Here is an 18,507-nt window from a genome sequence, read left to right on the forward strand (position 1 = left end):
CAGGGGCAGTAGAACAGGGGGACCAAGGAGAGAAAAGTCTTTATCTGAGCAACATGAAACAGGAACAAGAAGCTACGTAAAAGAAGCTACGTAAAAGTTTGATGATAGAAGCAGAAATGCCAATTTCTGGTTAGTAGATGTCCTAGAAAAAGGGATAATCAAAATGGGGCAGAGAAGCTATTCAAAGGGATAACCGAGACAAATCTGCCAGAGTTAAAAGTGAAAGACCTTCAGATTGAAGGAACTACACAGCACCAGTGAGGCACACGTATTGACATGTTGTGAAACTTAGGAATATCAAAGAAAAACAGGAGTTTGTAGGAGACTGCCAGAGAGAGAACGGGGTGCCTTCAAAGGGACAAGAGTCAAATTGATGTCAGATGTTTTTCTTTAGTTCCACAAATACCTTTGTTATTGCTTCCAGTGGCCCATTCAGGATAAAAAAAAAAAAAAAAAAAAGTTGATTTGTTTTTCTCCAACAGGAAAATATACAGACAAATCTGAACACAGTAAAGGAAAGGGAGTGATAGAGGTTAGAACAGAAATTAATGAAACAGTAAAACGAACATACAACAGAGATTATTAAAACCAAGAGTTTATTCTGTTTAAGGGCTAATAAAATCAGTAACCCGCCTGTCAGGACTGACAAGGAAAAAAAAAGTTCAAAAGCACAAATACCAACATAAGGAGGGTAAAAGTTTATCATGAAAGGTTCTAAACATTAAAAAGATACTAAAGTAATAATACTTTATGCCCAAAAAGTATAAAATAGAGGAAATCCTAGGAAAACATAATTTACTAAAACCTCCACTAGAAGAAATAGAAACTCAGAATAGTCTACTACCTATTAAAGAAGTTGAATTTATCATTTCAAAGCTTCCCACAATAAAGGCTATAATCACAGATGGCTTTACCAGCGAACACTTCAGAACACTTAATAAGGAAATAACTCCAACCGCCAAATTGTCTTCTGAAGTGCCTGTACCATTTTGCATTCCCAGACAGTAATGAATGAGAGTGACTGTTGCTTCACATCCTTGCCAGCAATTGGTATTGTCAGGTTTTTTTTTAATGTTAGCTATTCTAATGGGTCTCTAGTGGCATCTCATTGTTTTATTTGCAATTCCTTATGGCGTATGATGTTGTGAATCTTTTCATATCCTTGTTTTCCATTTTATATCTTATTTAGTGAGATGTACGTTCAGATCTTTTGTCCATTTTTAATTGTATTTACTGTTGAGTTTTAAGATTTATATATTTTGATATGTCTTATCAGATACATGTTTTACTATTTTCTCTCACTTGGTGGCTTTTCATTTTCTTAACAGTAATTGGCAGAGCAGAAGTTTTAAATTTTAATAAAATTCAACTTAGTTTTTTTTTTTTTTTTTTTAAAAAAAAGGAGGGCTTCCCTGGTGGCGCAGTGGTTGAGAATCTGCCTGCCAATGCAGGGGACGCGGGTTCGAGCCCTGGTCTGGGAGGATCCCACATGCCGCGGAGCAACTGGGCCCGTGAGCCACGATTGCTGAGCCTGCGCGTCTGGAGCCTATGCTCCACAACAAAAGAGGCCGCAATGGTGAGAGGCCTGCGCACCGCAATGAAGAGTGGCCCCCGCTTGCCACAACTAGAGAAAGCCCTCGCACAGAAACGAAGACCCAACACAGCCAAAAATAAATAAATAAATAAATTTAAAAAAAAAAAAAAAAGGAAGTAACTCCAATCTGAAAATAGGAAGAGAGAACATCTCCCAACTCATTTTTTGGAGCCGGTGTCACAACCTTGATCCCAAAAAGTGAGCGGGAAATTATGGAAAGGAATATTAGAGATCAACATTTTTCAACACAGATGCAAAAATCCTAAACAAAATCTTAACAAATTAAATCTGGAAATAGGCACTTTAGAAAGGATAATACATTGAGACCAGATTGAGTTTATTCCAGGAATGCAAGTTAATTTTTTAACATTAAAAATTAATGTGATTTACCACATTTTAAAAATAAATAAATAAATTTATTTATTTTTGGCTGCGTTGGGTCTTTGTTACTGCGCGCGGGCTTTCTCTAGTTGCGGCGAGCGGGGGCTACTCTTGGTTGCGGTGCATGGGCTTCTCACTGCGGTGGCTTCTCTTGTCGTGGAGCACAGGCTCTAGGCGTGCGGGCTTCAGTAGTTGTGGCTCGTGGGCTCAGTAGTTGTGGCTCGTGGGCTCTAGAGCACAGGCTCAGTAGCTGTGGCGCACAGGCTTAGTTGCTCCGTGGCATGTGGGATCTTCCCAGACCAGGGCTTGAACCGTGTCCCCTGCATTGGCAGGCGGATTCTTAACCTCTGCGCCACCAGGGAAGTCCAACCACATTTTTAAAAAAGGAGAAAAATGGTGTGATCATCTCAGTAGTTGCAGATAAAGCATTTGATGAGATTTGACGCCCATTTGTCATTTAAAATCTTAGCAAGTTACGACTAGAAGGGAGGTTCTCTAAGGCATGTGTGCCAAAATCCCACAGCCAAAAACCATGTTCTGTGTAGTTGTTTCCAGAGTAGCCCATTTTTCCCCAGCTCTGCACACATGGCCAGTCTTCTCCCGGTAAAGTGGAGCCCCAGCTGGCCTGTAACTCGCCGTGGCCGTCAGAGTGTGGCGGAGGAGGGCCCAGCTGCTTGTGCCTGGTGTGAAGGTCTGGCCACCAGCTCACCTGTTAGGATGGTTCTTATAAAAAACAAGCAGAAACTGACGGACGTTTGGGAGGATGTGGAGGAATCAGGACCCTTGAGCCCCGCTGGCGGGAATGTGCAGCCACCGTGGAAACAGTGTGGTGGTTCCTGAAAAAATTAAACAGGATTAGCGAGTGATCTGGCAATTCCCCATCTGGATGTATGGCTGAAAGAAGGGGAAGCAAGGACTCTTGGGTTTGACACCCTCGTTCGCAGCAGCATATTCACAGCAGCTGAAAGGCGGAAGCACCCCACCCGCCCGCGATGGGCGGGTGGATACACAACACACGAGGCATATATATGACCATCAGCCTTAAAACAGGAACGCGGAGCTGACACCTGCTACCGTGTGGATGAACCTCGACCACGTTAAGCACAGTGAGCGAAGCCAGCCACGAAAGGCCACGTGTTGTATGATCCCATGTCCATGAGGCACCTGGCTCAGTGGCCTGGGCTGGGAATTCTAGTTGCCAGAGGCTGTTCCGAGATCAGGTTTGGGGCAGGTGGATGGATGGTGGAGTAAGAGGGGAAAAGCAAAACTTCTCTGTCCTTTCCCGGCCCACCTCCCGCCTCAGCCTCACCAGAGGAGGGGAAAGGCTTTAACTTTAAGTCAGGCTGGAGTTCTGATCATTTCATAGCTCTGGACACTTAACAATGACCAAGTTGACCCTGGGTTTATATCTTAACATGGCAGTAGAACTTTGAAATTCTCTACGTTTGAGCTAAAATGTTTAGGCAGGAGCAGAGAAGGAAACTCCTTCTCCGAATAGGTTTTAAAGACCCGGCCGAGGTAGGAAAAAGCAACTTCAGGTCTGTTCCAGGACCCCCTCGTTCAGTGTCCTGGTTACAAACGTTGTGAAGTGTGTCATTTCACCAGCATAATAAACTGATGTAAGCAGATGTGCTTGGTTGGTCCATTCCTTCGCTATCTCCTCCGGCCGGTTCTCATGGGGCGCTCGGGGTCCCCGGCATCCGCAGTAGCTCCTCCTCACGGAGCCTGTGCTTGATGCTCGGGGCCGGGGTGGGGGGGTGGATCCGGGGAAGACACTCGTCAGGCACAGACGAAAGCATGATGGGGCCCTGGGGACAGGCGGCCCTCGCTGCCTGAGGTTGTCACCAGCTTTGTTTTCTGCAGACGTTGGGGGAGTCACCATAAACTCAGGACCTTACACCCCGAGTACCTCAGCGTCTGTGGGTCAGGAGTCCAGGCAGGGCTCAGCTGTGTCCCCTGAAGGTGGCCCCGGGTCCACCCAGAGGGCTGGGTCCTCTGCTGGGAGTGCCTTGGATGCGCCTGGGGGCCACCCACCACACCCCCAAACCATCCCCGGATTAGATGCATTGACTGGTTTCCTGCTGCCTCTCAGGAGCCTGCGGCCACGCCCCAGGCCGTGTCCCTCCCCTTCACCCCCGCTCTGGGCTCCCTGCTCTCCCGACCCCAGCTCCTCTCCCACTGCTCCGGGGAGGGATTAGCTCGCTCCCCTCTCCCACTGCTCCGGGGAGGGATTAGCTCGCTCCCGCATGAGGGACGTGGCTGGAAGAGCTGTAATTGGCAGCGTTCCTGGTCGCGGGACTTGACCGTGTGCCTCTTGCTCTGCTGCCATCCCCTGGTCCCCTCAGTCCCTGTCAGCTGGGGTTGAGAGCCACACCCACCTCGACGGGTGGGGAGATTCAATGGCTCTTCCAGGTAAAGCCCCCGGCCCGGCCCCACGCTGGTCAGGTGGCAGGGCCCACGTCAGTGCCGGGCGGGCGGGTGAGAACCCTCCTTTCCTCACCCCAGCAGATATCTGTGTCTGTCTCCTTGCCCTGCAGAGTCTAAACAACAGGACACAGCATCCGTGCTCCCTGGGGCTCTCGGCACCGTGGCGGGGGGATGGGGGGGACAGAAGCTCAGCAAATGGCCTCTGGCACACTTAGAATAGAGCTGCGGCTGCAGGGAGCCCTGGGCGGCACCCCAGGGCCCAACCTGGCCCTCAGGTGTGGGAGCCACAGGGAGGGTTCCCCGCAGAAGCAACGTCCCCGTTGAATCTTGCTGGGTGAACAGGACTTGGCAGAGCCAGGAGTTTGGGGCGGGGGAGAGGGGTGGTTGGAAGATAATGTGGTTTTGAAGTTGGACCTTTGCAAGACTTGGTGATTCGGGTTCCAGGGTTGAGGTGAGGACCTCGGGGCTGGGGCACGTGAAGACCTTCTGCTGGCTGTGCTGGGGTGGGTCCTTCCCCGTGGGTGGAGGGGACACACAGACCAGCACGACTTGCTGGGACTTCTGAATGATGACACGATCACCATTGCATGTTTTCAGGACACCCAATAAACCGGGACTTGTCACCATCCAGCGGTGGTGACATCGACCTAGCTGTGTATGGCATCACTGGTCCCCACGGTTTCCTGTCCCTGCTCCGTGAGGGGGGTGCCTGCCGTCCTCACGTAAGGCCACTGGCCGCTGGTGGTCTAGTCAGTTTCCCTGACGGACCCTGTGCTCGCCGCCCCCCATCACGGAGGGAGAGGGCCGGGGGGATCGTGTCGCTCAGGGTGGAGCCACTTGGATCGGCTGCAAACAACCGCTGTGCCATCAATGCAGACATTTACTGGTTAACACAGCCTGGCCCAGGCACAGGGCGAGGCCAGGCTTGCTCGAGGGTCCCTGGCTCCCCTCCTTGAAGCAGTGAGTGAGCTGGATGCGTTGGAAGCAGTTCCCTTCCACTCAGGTGACGCAGGGGGCAGGGGCCACAGGAGAGATGGGGGGGGGGCTTGTCTGCAGGCTGGGCCACGGGTGGGGGACCTGGCCCCGCACTACCCCTTGAGGGAGGTGGGGAGGGAGTTCTTAGGGAGAGCCTGCCTGTAGCCCCCGGATGGCAGGGCCTCTGAAGTGGCTACCTGAGGAGACTGGAAGGGTCTTTAGGGGACAGGCTGGTGGGAGCTGCCACCACGGTGGTGTGAGGATGGGGCTCGTCCAGCCACAGCTGAGAGAGGCCGAGGAACCAAGTTTCTGGTGGGCTTGGTGCACACAGCCGACCGCCAGGCCCTGAACCTGGAGAGGTCCTTGTCTTGCAAGATGTGGTCCAGGGGGCTCCCTGCCAGGATGAGGCTATGTGTGTGTGTGGGGGGGCTCGGGCTTAGAAGGCCATCCTCGGAGAGGGTCTCCCCCTCCCACGGAACCGTGCAGGGGGAAGGTCCCTGCAGAGATCCCTGGAGCACCCCAGGAGAGTCCGAGAACAAAAGCCAGCCCTGGAGCATATGCCCCCCCCCCCCCAAGTCCGTCAAGTGAAACCTGGCCCTAATTTTTTGTCATCCTCTTCACCAGGCCACCCTGAGGAGCCAGCAGTAACTGGAGGGGGAGGAGGAGGGGCAGCAAGGGGGGAGAGGAGGTCTGAGCAATCCAGGCAGGCGGAGCTGAGAAACAGCCAAGGTTTAAATTAGTTGTGGAATAAAGTTTTGATTCAGTTGAGACTGGACTTCAGTTCCCGAAAATGACTCTTGCAATAAGTGTGATGGGACAGGTGTGACTGTACCTGAGGCGGGGATGGGCCAGGAGGCACGCCGAGGGCAGGGGATGAGGAGGCAGGAAGGAGCTCCACGTCTGACCACCTGAGCACATCCTCTTCCTCTCGCTTCAAGCCGGCAGGAAGAAGCTGGGTCAGCCTCAGCCCTGCTGTGGTGCGTGCGGGGCAGCCGGCCACCCTGCAATGTGTCTTTGTGGATGGGGCAGTATGGGTGGGGGAGCAGAGGTCTTCCGCTTTAAAGGCCTGAGATCCCTACCCCATCTCCTGGTATTCAGACCGCTCCAGGTAAAGCGTTGGGGACCCCCCAACTGCCCGAGATGACGTTTCCACCACCACCACCCTGGCAGAATGGGAGCAAAACATGACTTTAGGCAACAGGAAAATAAGGGTGATTCCCTTTCCTGCAGGCCTGGGCTGGTGGATTAGGGGCTGTGCTGGCCTCTGACCTCCTGGAAGCCCATGGGTGGTGGGAAGAATTTAGGATGACCCTGTGATTTCCCCCTGGGGCATCTGGGTGAAGCTGGTGCCCTTAACCAAGAAAAGGAGTAGCCTAGACCTGCCTGGCCACCAGTGCAGGCCCTGTGACATGTAGATGTGACACCCCAGGTGTGAAGGTGGGGTAGGCCATCACCCCCAAGGCAGCACGTGGCTGCCACCAGCCAGGGCGGACAATCTGGGCAATCGCAGGGTCTCCAGTGGAGGGGGTGGAGGTGTGAGGGGGGAGCCTGGGGGGCGGTAGTAGTGGTCCCGGCCCAGCTGCGCGGCTTCACATGGATCTGTGGGTCTGTCTGTGCAGCGTGAGGCCTGTCAGCCTGAATGCCGAGGGGGCGGGGAGGAAGGGAAGAGGAGGAGAAAGAGAGGGAGGAGGGGGAAAGAGGGAGGGGGACGGGGTAGGCTGCCGGTGAGGGCAATCTGGGGGGGAGGGGAGAGGTGGGTCCTGGGGATGTGGGCGATAGACGGGGTGGGGGGCGGGAGTGAGATGGGGCGGGGAGGGTGCGAGCGGGGAGTGGGGGGGAGGCCGGGAGCGCGGTCGGCGGGAAGGGGGCGGCGGGGCGGGGGGTGGACCGGCGCGGCGCGGGGGCGGGCGGAGGGCGGCGCCGCTGCAGTGCGGGACCCGCTCGCCCGCCGTCCCCGCGCCCGCGCGTCCCCGCGCAGCCGCCTCCGGCCTCCGGCACCGCGCATCCAGGTACGCGGGCCTGGGGAGGGGTCTGTTCCGGAAACCCCCGCCGGCCGGGAGGCCCCAGGAAGTTTGGCCTTCGGGGAGCCCCCGCCCCCTTGGCCGGCCCGGGGCCGAGGCGCAGCGGTGGTCGGGGGGCTGGGGGGCCGGGGTCGCCGGGCTGCGTGCGCGGCGCTGCCGGGCGGGCCGGGTTCCGGGCCGTCATTGTGACCTGGCCGAGCGCGGGCCGAACGCGCGGCGCTGCCATTGTTCGCCGGGTTCATCTTCGCAGGAGGCCCGTCCGCGGGGCTTCGTTTGTTTTCGTTTCCCTTTCTTTTCCTGTGGAGCCTGTAAGAGCTCCCCCGTCCCCCCGCCATCTCCCCGGGAGCTCGCGGAGGGCGCTCCAGGCACACACTGTCCTCCAAAGGGGGAGGGATGCACGCAAGTGAGACCCCATAACCGCCTGGGCTGCACACGCTGGGCCCCGCTTCCCCGTCGTCAGGTTTCTCAGCCGCGCCCGGAACTTGGCGGATCCCCCTCCATCCCCGCGAGCATCTGTTTAGAGGTGAGCTTTGCCCCCCAGGGTGAGAGGCCTTTGCCAGCAGCAGAATAAAACGCCTGGCGTGTCACCAGGTCACGTCGGTCATCAGATAAACCTTACGGTGCGTGTAAGACGCGTGTTCACAGGCCGCGGGAGTCCTGCCCCTCCGAGGCCGGCAGGACTCGCGTTTTCCTCCGCAGGAAGCGGGCAGCGGGTCGCCATGGCCTCGCCATCGGCTCAGCAGCTGGAGGAGGACGACGGCCTGAGGGGCTGCGAGCTCTACGTGCAGAAGCACAGCGTCCAGCAGGTGCTCAAGGACTGCATCGTGCAGCTCTGCATCTCCAAGCCCGAGCGCCCCATGAGGTTCCTCCGGGAGCACTTCGAGAAGCTGGAGAAGGTCAGTGGCTCCGGCACCTGGTCCTCCCCCCGCCGCCCCCACAGCCTGTGCAGGTGTGTGTGTGTGTGTGGCGCCGAAGCCCCGTCGGCCCTCCCCTCCGCTACCTGCGTGCTCAGGAGGGGGCGGGGCGCCCGCGGGACGGCCTCCTGCGGCTCTTTGCGGGGAGGTGGGCAGGGAGGCCACGGTGGCTTCATTCCCGCCGCAGAAATCCTCTCTTCTTCCAGTGGCTCAGGGTCTCAGGAGGCCTCCTGGAAGGCGGTGCAGACGTTTGGGAACTGCTGGCTGTGACTATAGCTTGTGGGGTCGCTGGCGGTTCTCAACTCGGGGGACTGGTTAGAGATGCCATTGGCACTGGGGTAAAAGGAAACAGCCCTGATAGAGAATGTGGTGGGGCTGTTGGAGGTCAGATTCCCTTGATCTGCGTCTCTGAGCCTCGGCAGACGCTGGCCTGCCCCTCAGACATGTGGGGGGAGCATGTGCCACACCCGCCCCCTCTCTCCTGAGGAGGGAGACGCCCAGCTCACTCCTGCATGGATGACAGCTCTCACCCCTTCGTGGTTCATCCTGGAGGCTCGGGGCTGGGAAGCAGCAGGCTGGGGCAGGAGCCGCTTGTGGTCCCGTCCAGCTTTCCCTCCCCCGCCTCACGCCTCCTGCCTTCCTCCCTGGCCTGGCCACCCAGATCTCTCTCTGGGGTGACCTCAGGTGCCTCCTCGTGGTCTTTGTATCACGACCTACCTGTCCCTGGGGACTGAACGGGACCCCAGCTGGGGCCCAGGTCTGTTTTAAGCACCTCTGTGTCCCCGAGCTCAGTGGTGTTTTACTTCTGATGGGCACTCCTGTGGACAGAGGTAGCCTTAACGCAAAGGAATGGATTTATTTCTTCCCTTTAAAACAGTCTGTTAAAACACATTTTAAAGTAATACATGCCTTTTAAAGAAAAATAGAAAAGTTCAAAAGTGGAAAGAAGAAGTAGAAATCACCTGGAGTCCTTTCCACCTGTTCCCCCCCAACCGTGCATTGTGGTTTTGAAACATAGCTGGAATCATGTTACGGATGCAATTTTATATTTATGTTGTTCATTTGTTATACATTCTTCATGGTCCTCAGTGTAAATGATTGTGTAATGTGTTGAGAAGATCCAGAAAAGTTTTCTCAATGTTTTCCTCATGATTAGACAGTTGAGTTGTTTCCAGTGTTTTAATATTAAAAATAACACCACCCATTTTTTAATTGGGTTGTTGGTTTTTTTGATATTGAGCTCCATGAGCTGTTTGTATGTTTTGGAGATTAATCCTTTGTCTGTTGTTTCATTTGCAAATACTTTCTCCCATTCTGAGGGTTGTCTTTTTATCTTGTTTATGGTTTCCTTTGCTGCACAAAAGATTTTAAGTTTAATTAGGTCCCATTTGTTTATTTTTGTTTTTTTTTTAATTTTCATTACTCTAGGAGGTGGGTCAGAAAAGATGTTGCTGTGGTTTTATGTCAAAGAGTGTTTTTCTCTAAGAGTTTTATAGTGTCTGGTCTTACATTTAGGTCTTTAATCCATTTTGAGTTTATTTTTGTGTATGGTGTTAGGGAGTGTTCTAATTTCATTCTTTTACATGTAGCTGTCCAGTTTTCCCAGCACCATTTATTGAAGAGGCTGTCTTTTCTCCATTGTATGTTCTTGCCTCCTTTGTCGTAAATTAGGTGACCATATGTGAATGGGTTTATCTCTGGGCTTTCTATCCTGTACCACTGATCTATATTTCTGTTTTTGTGCCAGTACCATACTGTCTTGATTACTGTAGCTTTGTAGTATAGTTTGAAGTCAGGGAGCCTGATTACTCCAGCTCCATTTTTCTTTCTCAAGATTGCTTTGGCTATTTGGGATCTTTTGTGTTTCCATACAATTTTTTGTCCTAATTCTGTGAAGAATGCCATTGGTAGTTTAACAGGGATTGCATTGAATCTGTAGGTTGCTTTAGGTAATATAGTGATTTTCACAATATTGATTCTTCCAATCCAAGAACGTGGTATATTTCTCCATCTGTTTAAATAGACATTTCGCCAAAGAAGACATACAGATGGCCAAGAGACACATGAAAAGATGTTCAACATCACTAACTATTAGAGAAATGCAAATCAAAACTACAATGAGGTATCACCTCACACCGGTCAGAATGCCATTATCAAAAAATCTAGAAACAATAAATGCTGAAGAGGGTGTGGTGAAAAGAGAACCCTCCTGCACTGTTGGTGGGAATGTAAATTGATACAGCCACTATGGAGAACAGTATGGAGGTTCCTTAAAAAACTAAAAATAGAAGTACCGTATGACCCAGCAATCCGACTACTGGGCATATACCTTGAGAAAACCATAATTCAAAAAGAGACATGTACCACAATGTTCATTGCAGCACTATTTACAATAGCCAGGACATGGAAGCAACCTAAATGTCCATTGACAGATGAATGGGTAAAGTAGATGTGGCACATATATGCAATGGAATATTACTCAGCCATAAAAAGAAACGAAATTGAGTTATTTGTAGTGAGGTGGATGGACCAAGAGTCTGTCATACAGAGTGAATTAAGTCAGAAAGAGAAAAACAAATACTGAATGCTAACACATATACACGGAATCTAAATAAAATGGTACTGATGAACCTGGTGGCAGGGCAGGAATAAAGACGCAGACGTAGAGAATGGGCTTGAGGACCCAGGGTAGGGGGGAAGGGGAAGCTGGGGCGAAGTGAGAGTAGCACTGACATACGTACACTACCAAACGTAAAATAGCTAGTGAGAAGCAGCCGCATAGCACAGGGAGATCAGCTCGCGCGCTTTGTGACCATAGCGGGGTGGGATAGGGAAGGTGGGAGGGAGACGCAAGAGGGAGGGGATATGGGGATATATGTATGCATATGGCTGATTCAGTTTGTTGTACAACAGAAACTAACACAGCCTTGTGAAGCAATTATACCCCAATAAAGATGTATATAAAAAAATAATGCCACAGGGACATATTTGTACATAGATTTTTTTTTTTTTCCTGTATGTAGTAGTGTTTAGTACAGCTTTTCAGAGATGGAATTACTGAAATTCCAGGTGGAATTACCAGGTCACAGAAATCTTGTTGGTGTTGTCAAGGAGCTCTCCAAATGCAGCACTGATTCAAGCCCCACCAGACAGTGTGCTTGTAGCCACCCACCCTAGTCAGCTTTGACTGTTTTAATTTAAAAACCTGTTTTCCAGGGACTCCCCTGGCGGTCCAATGGTTAAGACTCCACCCTTCCAACGCAGAGGGCGTGGGTTCGATCCCTGGTTGGGGAACTGAGATCTCACATGCTGTGCAGCCAATAAATAAATAAATAAATAAATGAACCTTAAAAAAATAAATAAAAACCTGTTTTTAAGTTGATAGGTGAACATGGCCACGTGGCTTGAATCTTTGGTTACTTTCCAGGTCGCCATGTGGGGGAGGAGTCCAGTCGCTGGCACGGAGGACAGGGGACTGGGGGGGGTGGTGGTGCTTGTTTCCTGCACGTTTGAAGAGGGACGGTTAGGTGGGTGACAGTACATCCTCATTTAACTCTACTTGTTCACAGATGACCCCAGCCGGGTGACATGTCTCACAGGACGGGACTTCTCAGCCGGACCAAGGCAGGGAGCCCATTAGGAGGCCAGAGGCAGGGTCCAGACCAGACCTGAGCTGAGGCTGCAGAGTGAAACTAGAGCAGAGGGTCTCAGCGGGGGACCTCTTGCCTCCAGGGGACATTTCAGTGGCCCAGATGCTTTTGGTTGTTAGACTTGGCAGGGGTGAAGGTGCTCCTGTCCCCTGGGGGTGGAGTGAGAGGGTCAGGTGGGCCGTTTTCTTTGGGGGGCCTTTCCGGTCTTGCTGGTGGATTGGGGGGGCGGTGAGGAAAGAGGCATGGGCCGTGACTCCTCGGGTTTGGTCCGAGTCCTGAGTGAAGTCCTGAGCCAAGAAGGGGCCAGTGGGAAGAGACAGAGACAGGGTTGGACAGGAAAAATTAAGAGTAAGGCTTTGGATGCGTTTAAGTTGTCAAGGAGGCTATGAGTTTGGAGCTTGGGGGAGAGGCTGGGGCGAGCATAGAGGTTTAGGAAGATTCATTGATCATTCTTGCCTGGAGAGGCAATTTATTACCTGCCTTTGACAGGTGAGGACTGAGGTCTGGAAGAGGTAGGGCGACTTGGAAGGCCTAGGTTCCAGGCTTCGGGGCTGATTTGGTGGATTCTCTGAAATCATGTGCAAGCTTTTATAGGCGGGTGCATTTTACTGGGGAGAATGTCCCCAGTGTTTGCAGTGGATGTTCAAATGGACCTGGGATCCCCAAATGTAAAGTGCCTTAAGGTGTCCTGAAACCACAGGGGGGGGTCTCATTTCCTGCTGCGTCTGCTGAGCAGGGTGACCAGGGAGCTGTTTCGGCCTGGGAGCAGGAAAGGCTCTGGCTTTGGGGCCGGAGTGTGCTGGGTCCCGGGCCCCTCTCTCTGCAGGAGGCTGGCCAGGCCGGAAGCCTGGGGAGGAACAGTTTTCTCCACTTGTGTTGAGAGCAGGAAGCGTGTGTGTGAGGCCTTGATAAGCACAGAGGCTGCAGCTGCCCGCACAGGTTGGTGGAGATGGCCCAGCTCTCGGGGTGCTGCCTTGGCTGGGGTGTGGCCTCGGTGAGTGAGCCGGTGAGGAGGTGGCCTTATTCTAGGGTGGAGGCTTGAGGGGGGAAGATAGTCCACACCCGCTGGCCAAACACAGCCTTGGAGCTTCTCCAAGATTCAGTCTTTTGGCGGATCGTGTGATGATAAAGTCATCAGTCCCTTTAACAGTGGATTTTAAATTGTGCAGGAAAGATTACTTTATAAAAATGCACCCATGACCCTGCACCTATGTACCCACCCTACATTTTTCCGAGGACTTTTCTTGCACTGCAGGACACGCCTACATACGGATGTGGATAATTGTATATATGTGCATTTTTTGTTTGCTTTTTTCTTCTTAGTAGCATTTTTTATTGTGGTAAAACATAGGCGACGTAGAATTTACCATTTTGGCCTTTTTTTAGTGTGCATTTCAGTGGCATTAAGTGCACTCATGTTGCCTTGCATCTGTATTAGTAGCATTTCTGTGGCCTCTTGTGGCTGTAAAGTTTTCCATGACGTGGATGCGTCATTGTTTCTACTTTATTTCCATCGTTTTGTGTTTGATGGCTTTCAGTTTTTTTGTTTCTTTCTGCTCCAGAAAACACCTTTATGCCAAGGAAATGATTGAAAAGAAAAAATGGGTAAATATACAGGTATTTCAGGAAGGGCTCTGGGGGCCGAGTGTCTGTGTGTGTTTACGGCTCTTGAATCTTGTCGCCCATCTCCTCCCCAAGGACCGGGTGAGCTTGTGGTCTTGCGACCCTGAGCCCCCTGCCCTTTCCCGAGTCCTCGCCGACGCCGCTCTGCTCTCTTTTGTGGCTGTAGATGCCTCATCCAGCAGGCTTTCCTTCCTGGTGCAGTGGTGGCTTCCCTCTGGTCCGTTGGTCAGACAGCCGGCGACCCAGGCTCACTCTGTGCCTTTAATGAAACGAGCAAGTTACGCTGCGTTTCCCTTGGGGAGAACCCGGCCCGCGGCTTTCGTGGAAGTGAATTCTGTGAGGGCCCACGTGGCCCTTCCTGTGGCTGTGGTCTACACTGGGCATCAGATGCGTCTGGTGACTGTGGAGGATCAGCCTGTGTTCCCTGGTGACCAGCACTGCATGTGTCATTCTGGTGGCAGACAGAGGCGTCCATGGGCGGGACTGGCATTGAACTCCCGAGGGTCTTGGAGGGGCGCTCCGTCCCCCCGGCACGTTGATTGCCCGGGCCTTCCGGTGCTGCGGGGCCATCGGGGAAGCCAGGGTGGAGGCCGTGAGTCCGCGTTCAGCCCGGGGGCCGACAGGAGGCTGTGCCCTGCGGGGGGCGAGGGTCATCGCGGGGCCGTTTTCGGGGGGCATGCTCTCTGGACGAAGGCTTGTCCTCGGGGCGATGGGCTTGGCGGCTAACGGGGCGGGGGCAGCTCGTGCCACCCCAGAGCCGTGGAAGGCTGGAGCCACGGAGGCGGTGGCTGGAGCGTTGGGTGGGCCGGAGGCTGGGGCGGGAGGCCGTCAGGAGGTGGCAGGGCGCGGGGACCGGTGGTCCAGGCTGTAGTCTGGGGGGGTTCTGGTGGCTGCCCGTTCTGCAGGGTAGAGGGGCCCCGGGGAAGCTGTGCGAGCGAGGGGACAAGAGGCGTGCGGGAAACCTCTGTGCCTCCCTACGATGTTTGCTGTGAACCTGTAACTACTTAGGAAAACCAAGTCTTTGAAATTAAAAAGGAAAAGAAAGTGGGTGCCCCCATACCTTTGGCCCTGATGGTTTCTTCCCTGGTCCTTGCGACGTCTGCGTCACTGAGGGGCGGGTGTCGGGGAGGCCGAGTGGGCGGGGCGCTGGGAAGGTGGAGTGAGGAGGGTTTGCAGAGCAGCTGGGGTGCGGTGCTGGGGTCCCCAGGGTTCTGAGTGCGGGTGGGAGGGTCCTGGGCGCTCTTAGACCCGGCAGCCGGTCCCAAGGTCTGCCGGAGGGCGGCGGAGGCAGCGAGCTTTGCGGGAGGCTGAGGCTGGGGGTGCAGGGGTGGCCGGAGACACTGGTGGCCGGGGTCCTCCCCAGGCCCAGACGGGCCTCAGAGCACCAGGCAGCGAGCGCTTCGAGGGAGTGACAGCCAACACCGACACGCTACTGTTGAGTAGAGTCCGCGGCGCCCCTGAGGGTTCGCTCTTGGTGTGCGTTCCGTGGGTTTGGACAGACCTCTGACCTGTTTCCATCGTCATAGCGTCACGCAGAGTAGCCACTGCCCTAAAAATCCCCTTTGCGCCCCCTGTTCGCCCCTCCCCCCCCAGCCCCCGGCAACCCCTGATCCTTTCACTGTCTCCATAGTTCCGCCTTTTCCAGCTACAGCGTTTAGCCTTTTCAGACTGGCTTCTTTCACTTAGTGATACGCACTTAAGCTTCCTCCAAGTCTTCTCATGACTTAATAATAGCTCATTTATTTTTATCGCTGAATAACATTCCATTGTCTGGATGGACCCCAGTTTATTTATCGATCACCTGCTGAACGACATCTTGGTTGTTTCCAAGTTTTAGCAATTGTGGATAAAGCCGCTATACAGGTCCGTGTGTAGGTTTTTATGTGATGTAAGTTTTAACTCATTTTGATAAATACCAGGAGTGCAGTTGCTGGGTTGCATGAAGACAGACACCAGATTGTCTTCCAGAGTGGCTGCACCGGGAGTTCCCTGGTCGTCCAGAGGTTAGGACTCCACGCTGTCCCTGCCGAGGGCCCGGGTTCAATCCTTTGTCGGGGAACTCGGATCCCACAAGCCGTGTGGCGCGGCAAAGAAACAAGACAAAATAAGACAAAAACACACACAAAAAACCAAAGCGGCGGTGCCATTCTGCGTCCCCACCAGCCACGGATGAGGGTTCCTGCCGCTCCGCATCCTCGCCAGGCTCTGCTGTTGTCGCCGTCTGGATTCTGGCTGTCCCGATAGGTGTGTAGTGCTGTCTCACTGCTGTTTTGATTCGTGTTTCCCTGAAGACAGATGAGGTGGAGCGTCTTTCCTGTGCTTATTTGCCATCTGGGGATCTCCCTTGGTGAGGTGTCCAGATCTTTTGCCTGTTTTCCAGTGGGGTTGTTTTCTTATTGTTGAGTTTTAAGAGCTTTTTGTACATTTTGTATACAAGTCCTTTTTCAGACATACGTGTTTCGCAAATATTCTCTCCCAGTTCGTGGCTTGTCTTTTCATTCTCTTGACTATATATAATTTTTTTTTTTTTTTTGGCCGCGCCGTGCGGCTTGCAGGATCTTAGTTCCCCGACCAGGGATTAACCCAGGCCCCGGCAGAGAAAGCGCCGAGTCCCAACCACTGGTCCACCAGGGAATTCCCTGACTATATATAATTTTGAATCCTGCTTTTTGGTGTTTTAAACCAAACTTTATATAATTACTAAATATATTAAAAGTATGATTTAATGGTGCAGCATATCCTGTTACATAGATATTTCTAACTTGATTTAAGCAATCTCTTATTGTTGCTTGTTGGATTAAAAAATTTTTTTAAGCACTGCAAGGGCCATTCTGGTACAGATATCTTTTTGATGCCTCTCATTGTTTCCTTAGGATGTGTTTTAAGAAATAGAATTATGAAGCTCAGAAGCATCCATGATAGCTATGCCAGTTCTCCCAAAAGGTTTCATTCATTCATTCATTCATTCCACCAATATTTATTGAACACCTGCTCTGTGCCGGGCGCTGCTCCGGGTGCTGAGGACGTGGTGGTGAGCTCCCTGGGAAGCACAGCGTTTCCCATCCGAGCTTGTGTGACAGCGGGGCCGTGACTGGGGAGGACACGGCATCTGCCTCGTGTTGATCTGGTTACATCGGAGATCCTGGAAAGATGTGTGTAAATCAGAACTTTAGAATTTGAGAATGAAGTACCCGGTGCAACGTGTTATTTCAAGGGATCCCAGGATGAGTTTAAGTCTTTTTCTCACTCAGAAACCGAATCCTTTGACTATAACCCAATAAAGTTACAAATTATTAATAAAAAGATAGCCAGAAAAAAAGAGAAAGAGCCAGAAGCCTCTCCATACATTTGGAAATCAATAATGAGCTTTTGCATGGTTTATCAGTTAAAGATTGTCATGATAAAAAATTAGGAAATATTTAGGTTGAGAGACAATAAAAGCATTGCATGTCAAAACATGTGGAATGCAGCAAAATTGGTACTTAGAGGAAAATTTATAGCTTCATTAGAAAATAAGATGATAAATTAATGAGCTGTGTGTCTTAGTTTCCTAGGGTGCCATAGCAAATTGTCAAAAAATGGGCAGCTTAAAACAGATATTTACAGTTCTGGAAGCCAGAAGCCCAAAATCAAGGCTTTGGCAGGGGTGGTTGCTTCTGGGGGCTCTGACGGGGGGCGGGGTCCGCCCCAGCCCTCCCCAGCTTCTGGGGGCTGCCCTTGACTGGCAGATGCATCACCAGACCGCCCCTGTGTTCGTCCCTGTGTGTCTGTGTCCAAACTTCCTCTTTTTATAAGGACACCCATCGTTGGATTAGGGCCACTCTAATCCAGGATGACCTTGTCTTAACTTGATTGTATCTGTGAAGAGTTATTTCCAAATAAAGCCACTCTCTGAGGTTCTGGGTGGACATGAATTTTTGAGGTACCCTTTTCAACCCACTGCCCAGGTGCCACCTGAGAAGCCAGAAATAGAGAAAGAAAGCAAGACAGAAACGAGGACAAATAATAAGGGTAAAAGCGGAAGTTAATGAAGCAGAAATCGAAGAAATAGCAGACGATAAAATCAGAGTCTGACTCTGAAGAGATGGATGAAACAAACGTTGGAGAGGGCTGCCACGTCATGAAGAGACACACAAACTGTAATTTGCCACAGGTTGGGGAGGAGGGGGGCCAGGGGTGAGCTCAGAACTGCCCACGTCCCCTGGTTTAGCTCTTCTCCTCTGGGTGGACTCAGGAGGCACCTCCTCCAGGAAGCCCTCTTTGACTCCTCCTTGCTGAGGATGGTCTAAGAGCCTGCCACTGCTGGTGCAGCCCCTTGTACCTGGTCCTTCGGTGGTGCTCACCCGTCGTCTTGCTGTGACCACCATCTCTGTCCTGTTCGAGCTCTAACAGTAACCTCCTTCATGAAAGAACTATGCCTTTTTCCCTGTTGCATTTTCTGTCTGAGGCCTGGTATACAGAAGGTGCTCAATAAATGATCGAAGCTCCGTGTTTCTCTTCTCACCTTGCCGCTGGGTGCCCGGGTGCCCTGGACACGTCCCTTACCCTAGGTATCCCCTACGAGGGACGTCCCTCACCCTAGGAATCCCCTACGAGGGATGGGGCAGCCGGTGTCCTTGCCCAGCCAGACCGGGAGTGGGGAGCAGAGGGGAGGGATTCCACTGTCCCAGGGTCCCAGGCGTATGGGCTGTTGTGTGTGGGGGGTCAGCTCAGTTCTGGAAAGTCTCCCTAGACCCCCCTCCGTGTTGTCTCTTCTCAGGCTGGAAGCCTGCATTTCACCCCTCGCGTAGGAAAAACGTGGTCAGAAGGTGATGAAGCACATCATTCATGGCCCAGGGAGCTCTGGGCCCCGAGGGCAGGATGGGGACGGTCCCTGGAGCTGCCTTACGCGTTTGGGGGCAGATTCTGGCCGCGGAGCTTTC

General features: G+C 52.6%; 1 protein-coding gene across 3 annotated transcripts in view; it reads left to right on the top strand.

The window, feature by feature from the left end:
- The first annotated feature begins 7,325 nt into the window (after positions 1–7,325).
- PRKAR1B (protein kinase cAMP-dependent type I regulatory subunit beta) overlaps positions 7,326–18,507 on the top strand; it is an 86,383-nt gene continuing 75,201 nt past the window's right edge. For 2 of the 3 annotated variants that reach the window (XM_036824129.1, XM_036824131.1), the window contains exons 1-2: positions 7,326–7,386; positions 8,098–8,294. In XM_036824129.1, coding sequence (XP_036680024.1) covers positions 8,118–8,294 — 177 coding nt within the window. In that variant the 5' untranslated portion in view covers positions 7,326–7,386; positions 8,098–8,117. Of the gene's footprint in view, positions 7,387–7,548; positions 7,922–8,097; positions 8,295–18,507 lie in introns of those variants that run through there. The other variant, XM_036824130.1, reaches the window with a different exon arrangement.

The sequence above is a fragment of the Balaenoptera musculus genome, chromosome 15 (assembly GCF_009873245.2).
Source record: "Balaenoptera musculus isolate JJ_BM4_2016_0621 chromosome 15, mBalMus1.pri.v3, whole genome shotgun sequence".
Lineage (NCBI taxonomy): Eukaryota > Metazoa > Chordata > Mammalia > Artiodactyla > Balaenopteridae > Balaenoptera > Balaenoptera musculus.